We start from the raw sequence: 12077 nt of genomic DNA on the forward strand, positions 1-12077 counted from the left end.
ATGACACACAATATCATTACAAGAGCATGTTCTTTTATTAACAAACACCTATTTACATGAACACAAAGCACATGTCTGGATAAATAGGTTTACACAATCAGGTCACAGGGGTTGAGGCAACACAGGACACAAAATAGAAGAGAGATACAAAAAAAAAAAAAAGACCTTTTACACTTTCTATACAAAGAAAAAGAATTATCTACAAACACGTGGAATCTTTTTCAGTGGAGACTAGCACATATACTCACACTAGTAACAGGTTTCAACTAATTCCAGTCACTGGGGGTTTAGGAAAAGGCTGTATTGCACTGAGAGGAAGACTAGTTTTTACATAGTAGCATTTACTACCAATACTGATTATGTTACAATATGAGGTGCTTTGTGTTTTTACACACCAGTTAGCCATTCCAGGGGTGTGTAAACTTTAAATCATAAAGACAAATTATTGCATCTTGGAAATAAAGAGGTGACCAATCAAATCAAAATTAGCTGGCAGAAGTGGTCATATGATTTTCAGAATCATAACAGTTTGTGGACTGTCTATCTGGCAGTGAAGAACTTCTAATATCACAAAGGAATCTGACACGCAGCAGGATATTCTTAGGCGCAGACAAAATGACTGAAAACAACAGAATGAACTCCTTTGTTCACAACTCTTTTGATTCCCCAAAAATAGCTAAGCAGACAGTTTCAAACTTAGCACAAGAAACATAGTAGTCAGACAAATAGCATACTGAAAATGTGTTGGATTGAAATGTAGTGTGCAAAAACTGATCTTGACCTAAATTATAAAGAAAAGGACGGAGTGCAGGGTTTGAAATAAGGCGGAGCTACAGGGAGCTTGGCTCCCCTGAAAATGACATGAGCTCCCCCTGCCCTATATCTTAGGGTTCCTGAAATAAATAACAGGAAAAGTTATGTTGCTGAAACGTTGACTTTTCTTAAATAAATCATGCAGAGGTGAAAAGTGTGTGTTGGGAATTTACTTTTTTCTTGGGAATATGTTTTCCGTAAGACCAACATTTGAGGCTGTGGACATGTTCATAATTGTCATGGGATGCAACTTTTGTCTGGTCTGTTTAACAAACCATTGTCTGTCCACTGTGCGTTGGCATTTTTATTGTTGCTTGCCGGATAAAAAAACAACAACAACATTGCACTATTTTTTCTGTTTCTTTGTTGTCCCAGGCTAAATATTCTCTGAATGAATGGAAATGTATTGATAGTGTATTTTTGCATGTGTGTAGCCCTCCAACCCCTGAAAATAGGGCTCCCCTGAAAGCCACAGTGTAACTCAAACACTGACCGAGTGTAACACTGAAACAAGCTGGGCAAAGTGCCTACTCCTCCTACATGACAATTACCAAGCTAAAACATAATATTTTAAGATTTACGGCAAAAAATAGATTTAAGACAAACATGGAGATTTATGGACCCTGTAGCAGAAACTCAGTAGCCTTGCAACTTGTACATGAACACTTTAAACACCAGAGAGCAGTAGTGATTCACACAACCAGTAGGGCAACAGGGGCTCTGACTTTAGTACTTTTAACATTAGGTGCTAGCAATCAGTATAGGAGACATGACCCACGTGTGCAGTGACGGACTGGCCATCTGGAATTTGGGCAAATGCCAGAAGGGCCGCACCCCTATTGACCCCTATGGGCCACTACTGATAAAGTTATTTTATGCATGCGTAGAAAGATTAACTTGGAAGGCAGAGTTACTAATTTCCAAGCTAGGTTGTTGACAAAAATAGGGCCAGTGTGTTGCAAATGCCAGGGCTGTTTTTTGATCCCAGTCCGTCACTGCACGTGTGTGTATTTGCCTAAATAAAAATGTGTGATGTTGCTCGGTCAGATAAAAAATAAATCTGAGTAAGAAACGACTCTGCAAAAGCTTTCAGTTGCTGTTTAACCAGCTCATATACAGCCAGAAGACATCAGTTTTCCTATTTTGTAATTTCTTTATGTTATACACATAATTACAATACAAACCCTGTAAAAAAACATGCTATAAAACAATCACAACTGAGACAATCACCACTGAGAATCTACACTGGTGAAGTGACAGGAGACAATGCTGTGCTTCACTCTGGTACAGGCCGCTACTTCTACACTGAAGACCATAGCCATACAACTCATTGTTGTTGAATGCAATGTGAATAGGGAAACATTCTATTGTTTTCTCGAAGTTAAAAATATGCTGTGTAACCTTCACTTGAGCGTGTGTAATGATCACCCATGTCAGCAGCCCGACGTGTCAGTAGTTACAGGAGAAGAACTGATGGGTAAACAAAGCTTTCAGCCAGTCTTCTAACACCTGACACTTCAGAAATACTTACTTGGCTGTTGTTGAAAATAGTGATAACAATAAAGACTCCAGAAATAAAAGTAAGACTTGCCGTTCCTTGTTTTTTAACACCTCTTACGCTCAACGCTCTTTTCCATTCTTGATAGTTCGCATTACAAACTCTAAATCTAAAAATTCTTCCCCCCTCTTGTTTCATTATTTACATTTTCTATTTTTGACAGATGCCCCTGTAGGTTTGGTGCTTTTGTTTCATCCCCTCCCTCTACCTCTCAACTCCCCTGCCTCTTCCTGGTTTGCTTGTGTATTTATGCACACAGATCCTGGCCTAAAGTAAACAGGCAATGAGCGCACAATAGCTCATTCCATGGGCTCCACTGTAATTCAGCCCTCCGGCCAAGATTTGAGCCAAACCAGCAATAACATGCTAAATCACTGAGTCCTCTAAGACACAGTACCACAGACTGGGAATGCTGGGCAGTCCCTGATTACATACACAATGTATTTATATACTGTATTCTATACAGTCTTGGGGAGTATTAAACAAGAATGGGCAGGTCACAGGACCTCAGCGGAGAACTCAATACAAAGAAAATGACTGATACTTCCCTAAACACACAATATGAGGCTTTGTTGCACTGTAATCCCCCCTTTTCCCAGAACCCGTCATCCCTCCCTGGAAAACAATGGACCCTAACGGAGTGTTGGCTTTTCTGGGCAGTACACCAGTAAATGACATGTTTAAAGTACTGAAATCGAGAAGGGGAGGAATGTCTGGCGTGCCCCATTGAACTGGATGTTTGTGTCACAACAGCCATTTTGTCTCCGTGGGAATTTGCTGTGCCACCTCCCCGCTGGACGCTCTCTTATTTACGTAGACCTACAGAAACATGGAAAGAAAGGGAAGAGAATTAGCGGTTTTTGGGCACCACACACACACACACACACACACACACACACACACACACACACACACACACACACACACACACACACACACACACACACACACACACACACACACACACACACACACACACACACACACACACACACACACACACACACACACACACACACACACTTTCTCCTGGATGAATTCCTCCTGGATATAACTCCCGGTAGATTGGGGGAGACAAAAACGTCCTCCTTCCCATTAGAGACGGAGCTGATTAAGCTGTCAAGAAGCTAATAAAATATTAATGTTGGCAGAGAATTATTACATGACTTCCCAGACTTATTGTTATTAAGTTCTAACACCTAATTGATTAATCCAATTTTAGACAGACCTTTGTGTGTTTTTCTCCATGTTCTTCTATCAGTAACTGCCTGCGGCCTGGGACACATGTGTACCACATCCATACACACAACGGTGTCATGAAAGGCCTTCATGTTCCCTACAGCCCTCTGACCAGATGTAGCATGTTTCAGAAAGACGTTTACTCCCCAGACATGACTCAAAGCTCCAGATACTGAGCAAGCAACCGTCTGCACAATCACTCCTAGTCAGTAGTATTTTGTAACCCCTTGAATCCCCTAATAATAATAAAAAAAAAGCTCTGGAACAATAGAGTAGGGGAGCGTTGAGTTGAGACTTGTTCTGATTGATGAACATTTTGGGGAAAATCAGGGGATGTACTGTAACCTTGACGAGTAAACGATAGCATGCAGGCAACAAATAGGTACAACCCAAATTGTATGGGCCCACAATGGATAATGTGAATATTTACATGCATATACACATATGGTAGCATGACACATTCATACTTACAGGTACATGGGCTTTAAGAGGAGATGAGATGGTTTCTCATTGACATGGTAGAGTGGGAATGGGTCAAATCCACCAATAAAATCAACTGAAAACAAAGGATTAAACACATAAATTATGGAGTAAATGAAAAGACAGACAACAAAATAAGACCCCGTAAAGTAAATGAAAAGACATGCATTATCAAAACTAAAGATAAAAACACACAGCTGAATGAGAAATGAAATGGAAACTAAAGACACAGTGGGAACAGATGTAATGCAGGGATGGTTGGCAGCTTGTAAAGAACAGTACAAGTCTTTTTTTAGTTTTAATAAATCAAAGTCCATCCAAAAACAAATAAAACAACATATCTGCTTCAACTTTTTTAAATCTGTGTGTCTGCCTGGGGCTATATAGTCGAAGCTTGAAAACAGGTGAAAGCTGGCCAGCTGTCAAAATAGCCCAAGCCTTTTTATCGCTCAGAAACAGAGGTGACCTTCAGCCACCGACCGAATGCTCAACCCTTTCTGTTTATTTTCTCACTAAAGAGTTCAGACTCGAGGCGGTGTGCAGATGAGCAAACCAGTGTTATGTCGCTTGAGAAAGAAAGAGGGACATGCTGGTAACCAAAGTGCTGTGTATTTTTTGCACAGACGCAGAGAGATATTTTTGAGATGAAGGGAAAGGCTTGCGGCTGTAGAGGGGACACAAAGGCTGAGAGGGGGAGAGAAGAGAGAAAGGGGGGGTGGAGGGGGGGAGCGGGGTGACGGTGGTGCTTCACGCTTGTTGGCCTGACTGACAGGGGGCCAAAGAGATTAGGCTGGAGGAGCGCATGTGAAAGAGGCCAGCATGTCCAGGAGCTAGGAACACCATGAGGGGAGGAAAAGTAAAAAACTGAGATTGAACCTGACTCAGTGGAAAAAGACACCAAACAAACAGCGGATCCTAGTTCAAGAGGATAACCAAAAAACTAAAAAAAAGGGCTGATCGGTTACTTTCTGGGAAACAACAGCTGTGAGGGTGAAAACAGTCACAAGCCAGCTACAGGAAACTACTGTAAGGCCAAATCAGTTCCATCCTGATAAGATGAGGCAGGGGTGGTCTGCTGAATACTGATAGGTAGGCAGGATGAGTGCAGAGAGCCACAGGGTGCAATGAGGGCTGTCTCTTTCCTTTGACCCTGGCCTGGTTTCCTGGGTTTCTCCGTTTCATCTGCACACCAGATACACACCCCACCCACACAGACAAACAACGCCCCCCCCCCCACACACACACACACACACACACAAAGCCCACACACACACACACACACACACAAAGACCCGCTTTCCCTGCTCTTTTCTGTACCACTGATTTTCTCATTATAAGCAGGTGGGGACCCATTCCCTGCCATGATAAGCTGTGCTGAGGAATACGGTTAGATGATAATGATGGTTGCCATTTTTAGACACACAAGCCCGACCGACCAAAGTGTTGGATTGACAGACTGTCAATCCAACACTTTGGTTCAGAGTAAGTATCATGACAACTATCAGATGGATGGCTGTGAAATTCGGCACAGATATTCAAGGTCTCCAGAGCATGGATTCTAATGACTCAGGACTTTTCATCTTGCACAACAAACAGGTCAAATGTTCTGTTCATGACAGGGTACCTTGAACTTTACCAATTTCATAATTAGCATGGCAGATCACTGCGTATCCCACCATCTTAAAGCTCAGAATCTGAGCCTCACCAGGTGCCACCACCTGCTCTTACTCTAATGAAGACCGCCTATATGTCAAAACATTAGTCGTTGCACCTTATTAAAAGCATCATCTATAACCCTGTGCTCCATCCTTCCTACATACTTTGTAATGTATTTCAGCCCGTTAATTGCTGTTGAACTTTTTTCTCATTAATTATACCTTGAGGTGGATCTTCTATGTAGTTCACTGAACTTTGAAGGTCTAAAAATCTGTGGATGTTTATTAACAGGCATTTTGAAAACACTACCATATGTTAGGTGATATCTCACTGTAATGTGCTCCACCTTTAGGTGATGTTTGAGACTTGCTGAAACAATCTTTATGCTTTCTCTGTTAACAGCAACACTTTGAAAATGCCTTTTAAAAGCTGCTTCGATGGAATGGTGAAAGCTGCATTATAATATTTTGGCATTTCCGTGTGGATGGCAAAGATTTAAAAAATGATTTTAAACTGCTTCTTTCTTTCAAGATTATTTTTTGGGCATTTTAGGCCTTTATTTTCACAGGACAGATGAAGACATGAAAGGGGAAAGAGAGGGGGAATGACATGCAAGCAAAGGGCCGCAGGTCGGAGTCGAACCAGCGGCTGCTGCGTCAAGGAGTAAACCTCCATATATGTGTGCTTGCTCTACCAACTGAGCCAACCTGGCCACATGATTTTAAACTTATAAACGTGAAACTGTCCTCTCCAGTGTGGGGAGTGGACTTGGAAACAGATCACTGGCACCCGATCGGTGCATGTGACCCTGTAATACTGAAACGAGTGAGCTCAGTTTCTTCCAGGCAGAGGGAGCAAGCTGATTTTTACTGGACACCAGCAAGAAATGAAAGGTATGTAGGTCAATAGTTAAGGCATCTATATGGTGGCCCTAAACAAGCAGGAAGTAATGTAAGACATTTATGTCTCAGTTCAAGTGGAAACAGGTTGAAATCAGAGGACCTGTACTGAAGCAAGCGAGAAACTAACAGTCAATCACACTACTGCTGCATCTCCGTGTGTGTGTGTGTGTGTGTGTGTTGGCTGACTGTGAAATGAAGCACAGGCATAAAGGGAAAAATACCAGGAAGGAAAAACAGGGTTGGTGAGAATAAAAGAGCGTTGGTGAGCAGGACCAAGAGAGAAAAACAAGGCAAGACAGAGAGATAAAGGGCAGACAGATAGTTTGAGACTTTAGAGCTTGTCTGTAACGCTGGAAGAGGTGAGTTACTAGACACAGTCTCTCTCGCTCTCTCTCTCTCTCTCTCTCTCTCTCTTCATAGTTGGCTCCATTCTGCAGTACTGCATCTCTGTCCTCACACACCATTACACAGCTATCATTTCTACCACAACCACAAGACTGGTTTAGCCGTTTCATGCTTTGTTATTTCGCATATGAAAACTTCAGGAATGTTTGATTAAGAGTTTATTTAAAGTTAATCATCCATGCAGAGAACGGTTCCAGGCAAAGACAGACCAGGAGAGCTTCTGGATTATGTTTAAATTGAAATGAAACTCAGGTGAGAACCTTAATGTGACAAATACAGTAAAGAATGCTGCCACTGTGTTTAGTTTTTGTGCACAATCAGTGTCTTTTAAACCCTCATTATTTGTGTCTTGTTTACTGCAACTGCCTAATTTCGTATTTGTCACAATGTCCAGCACGCTTTCACTCTATTCAAAAATATATCTTCCAAGCATGCACTGACCCAGTCATAATGTCCATCATCCATACAACTTAATTTATAAAATAAAGATATAATGTTTAAAAGGTGTTTCTATCTGTGTCTGTGTATAACTGAACATACAGTAGCTCTAAAAACTATAAATGGGCAACAAAAAGGAGGAAAGCACTTGGACATGGTGAAAACAAGACAGTACATATATCAAATATACTGTAACACAACAATGACAACTGAACACATTATGTTTGCTATATTTTCAACTCTACCCAATCAAAATGCAGTTTAAAAACTCTGCCCACCCACACAGGTTTTTATTTTATTTTTTTTAAATAACATAAAAGGTGTAAATTGTCATGCCCTGACAAGTTCAACAAAACTAATAATAGTGTCAGTCAAGCATAGTGTGTGCACGTCCTAATCAGGCAGCATAGTGAAAACGCCTGTGTAAGTGGATTACTGGTGTGAAGAGACTTTCACAACAAACATAAACAAATAATGTGATATGTGAAAGAAAAACATGCATCACACTCCAATGGCATGTTATTTCACACAAGAAAGTGAGTACTAACTATTTGAATGCAGATATTTTTTGCAGTAGTATCAAACTAGAATTACCTTCTTGCGGTGTTAAGTGTCTGCCAGTTAAGTTGCAGTTTACATCCATGTCTAGACTCATAATATATGTATATAAAATGTTGTCATGATTAGCATATTCATTCGTGAGTTATGGATCACAGTGAACTTGACCTTTGACCCCCAAATCTAATCAGTTAATCATTGAGTCCAAGTGGATGTTTGTGCTAAATTTGAAGAAATTCCCTCCAGGCGTTCCTGAGATATCGCGTTCACGAAAATGGGACTGATGAAAAACACAAGGCCAGCTGCACACTGGCTGCGTGGCGTGACCGTGGGGTTTCTGTTGTGTGTCAGTTGCGTGGCGATTTCTATGTCTTTGCACACCAGAAACGTGTCTGACGCGGCGCTGCTGCTGCTAGCCTTGTCTGTACACATGTATCCCACTGATAAAATGAAATACCATGTTAAACATAAATATATAGTGATTTGATTACAGCAAAGACAATGTCAGCAGTATTGACGTTAAAAAAGGCTACAGAATATTTCGTTCTGTATTGACAGGTAAAATATCGATAATTATTTATTATTATTTTTTTAAATTACATTTATATCTGCATTTATGTCAAAACCTAGAGACTTTCAAACATCAAAATGTCATTTATTAAATGTATTTGTGTCAAAATGACATGTAAACATCTTTTCGTATTCTATTTTTCCTGGAAACGCTTCCAACACGCTTGCGTGTCGTGTTTTCGGCGCGTCTGAGACGTGCGTGTCACGCAGGCAGCGTGCAAGCTCTAACCGGTTAACATGGGAGCCGAAATAAAAACGGCCGAAATAAAATTACGCCACGCAGCCAGTGTGTAGCCGGCCTAATGCCTCTGGCCATGGCTGTCACTCGCGCAGAGGCATACAAACGAATACAGGGCTTTTTTTACAGCTGATATTTCATAGTTCCATTCATTCCATTCAGACATAGTGTCCCAGTAAGTCATGACAGTGGGACAGTGAGTCAACATGCACAATACCAGGACCCTGAAACTGAAGCCGCTATGTGGAATTCAGCCATCATTCATTCTGCTATGTATACCTGTGCTTTTACCTACGTGTGTGTAAATGTGTTAAAAAAAAAGATGTATTCACAATCTTTGAATGTTCTTTAGGTTTGACATCACTTTAGAATAACATTTTGAAGTAATAGCATCAGGGTGAGACTTTTTTTTGACCTTTTCACTCTTTTTACAACCTGAGGATATGCTGCCACCTACACATCCACCCACCCCTCCAGTGTCTCTGTCTGCTATGGAGGATTTTCTGGGGATGTGACTCAGCACAGAGGGCGGCAGCATAATTAGCAGACATGCTAAAGCGAGCTTATCCCAGCGCTAGGCTTCTAACTCCATGACCTACTTTACAAAGAGGATTTTCCCCACCACTCATTCTGTCGGTGTGTCTGCTCACCACCGATAACTCTGTAACAAATTCACACACACAATTACACACAAACACCGACACGGCAACACTTAGTCACACACATTCAGCTAAACACACACACAAATACAAGTGGTGTATAGGTACGTGTGAGTGTATATGCACTGATAAAGTGACAGAGGGAGAGATGAAGAGGCATCAAACGGGAGAACGCACGCATGCACGCACGTGCACACACGCACGCGCACACACGCACACACACACACACACACAGTATGAGTAATAAAGCATGAAAGCCATGTCAAACCCTGAGCTGATGGTATATGATGCTTGTTATTCTGCCCATTGTGCTTTCTTGGCTTCTTGCGAGTGTGTGTGTGTGTGTGTGTGTGTGTGTGTGTGTGTGTGTGTGTGTGTGTGTAAAGGTGTGTTTCATTTCGCTATTCTGTACGCAAGCCTGAGCACTTAAATCTAACTCACCCATCTCCCTGGAGAGTGAGAGAGTGCTCGGCGTGAGAGGAATTCCTGTCTTATCTCCTTATTCTTGAAAAGCTCATCTTGTCTTGTGTTGTTTGTTCCTTTTCCCCTCTTCGGCTTAATGAGGCTGATAAAACAAGGGACTAGAGACCTCTAACTTTTTACAAGCACACCTTATTAAAGCTCAAAAGCCAGAGATGGGAAAAGAGACAGAGAGGAAAGGGAGACAGCAAAGATTTCTAAAACACACTAAAATTGGATTCTCAAACCTGATTGTTTCAACTGCGAAGAAAGTGAAACAGGAATAAAACAAATAAGGGGGAATTAAAGAGAAGGACAAGTTCTGAGTAAGAGAAGAGGTGCTGAGGCAGCTGGGGAGCTCAATGCTGAAACTTGCTTTAATCTACACATCAAATAAGAGGGGGGGAAATGAGAGCGGCAGAGTGCCTTAGCTGGTTTCTGTGTTGCTACGAGTGTGTGTCTGTGCACCTGTGTCTGCAGGAACAAATTTGTGTGTGTGTGTGTGTGTGTGTGTGTGTGTGTGTGTGTGTGTGTGTGTGTAGGCAAAGGGTTGATTACAATAACAAAGAGCTAGCAGTTGGAAGCGATGTAGCAGCGTTTTACTCCAGCACAGCCTGGATCAGAGAAGAACTGCCAGATAATTGAATAAAATCCCACCATGTTCTGTTTTCACCCAAGGCTTCTTTAAGCAACCTTTCCTAATTGCTCTGTTGTTATTTTTAACATGTAGATGACTGTGCGCTTTGAGTTTAAACAAACACAATCTGTGCTAACAGTCCATACGGGATGAACCAAGCTGAAATGTCACAGAAAACAAAAGGGAAAGTCTTTATTTTCTATTATAGTTGTCTCAACTCCTGCTGAAATGGTATTGCCCTCCAGGGATTACTTAGGGGTGACCGGTGATTAAATGGTACTGCCCAGAGCTGGGGGTGGTATTGCTAACCACTCACAGCCAGTGAATCTCTGGTATGTGACCACCAAAGAACTGCTTGGACGTCTATACCACTCGTCTACAGAAACACACACGGAAACCACATCACAAGTCCCCCAAATTACAAGTCTACTGTTTAAGATGTAATTAGTGCATGTAGTGCTTTGTGTATTAAGTTTCAAATCAAATCAGAGTTTGGGTGTCTGACAAAAGGACATGATTACAGCCAGGCTCCAGATACTTCATAATTAGTATTCTAACAAGCGCGTACAGTATGTATGATTATGTGCCTGAGAAACTCCATTTAATCTTAGCTAATCCTCACAGAGAGTTAATACATTCAACTATTTGGTTTCAAAGCACTGACTGAAATTTACAAGGGAAAATATGTAAAGGCAGATTCTCATGCATGTGGACAACGCTATGCGTCCTGGAGATTTACTGCGGTGCTAATCAGATATTTACGACTGCCACTAACCCTTAGATCAAATGTTTCCTGCCCTCTGATTGGCTAACCTCCAGCAGGACCTCTGACCTGCTGCCTATGAGGTCACAGCAGCTGGGTCATTTATCACATGTGTCCGTCTCTGGTTTCTCCTTCTTCTCTGATGACTCATTTCACAATCCCCCGTCGTCTTTTTCCCACACCCTTTTCTCACTCTGTCTGCTTTATGCACGACAGGATAAGAATGAAGGTCAACTCTCATCCTCATTTGACTCCATGTTTAAGTTTTAATGCAGACTAACATACGCCGACACAGACGGGAGCTAGAGCATTGATATACTGAGCCACTTTAGAGGAAGGATGTACATGTTTGACTAGCTGCAAGAGAGACAGGCACGAGGAGGGAAGGTGTGCATGTGTTTGTGCACAAGAGAGTGGGGGGAGGTGCAAAAACACCCACCCTAGCCAGGCAACAGACAGCTGGAGCGACAAACAAGGGGGCACATGGAGAGAAGAAAGTGAGAAAAGTGAAATCCAGAGTACATTAAAGGAGGTTCACAACAACAGTGAGGACCACACAGACCGACAAGTAGGAGAGTTGAGGCGAGGAGTGGACACGTGAAAGAGAAAGGAAAGAATGGGCTAAAGGAGGTGTGGAGAGGAAACACATGGCTCCTTCGGTTCTGGAGGGAGGGAGACAGAGAGAGAGAGGGCCCAGCTGGC

At 42.0% G+C, this 12077-nt stretch overlaps 1 protein-coding gene across 1 annotated transcript in view; it reads right to left on the minus strand.

Annotated features, from left to right (window-relative positions):
* Positions 1 to 11: 11 nt before the first annotated feature.
* Positions 12 to 12077, minus strand: part of nkain4 (sodium/potassium transporting ATPase interacting 4) — a 48202-nt gene continuing 36136 nt past the window's right edge. The window contains exons 7-8 of the mRNA XM_028583810.1: positions 4082 to 4166; positions 12 to 3190 (exon numbers count right to left, since the gene is read on the minus strand). Coding sequence (XP_028439611.1) covers positions 3181 to 3190; positions 4082 to 4166 — 95 coding nt within the window. The 3' untranslated portion in view covers positions 12 to 3180. The remainder of the gene's footprint in view (positions 3191 to 4081; positions 4167 to 12077) is intronic.

This window comes from Perca flavescens, chromosome 7, assembly GCF_004354835.1.
Source record: "Perca flavescens isolate YP-PL-M2 chromosome 7, PFLA_1.0, whole genome shotgun sequence".
NCBI lineage: Eukaryota > Metazoa > Chordata > Actinopteri > Perciformes > Percidae > Perca > Perca flavescens.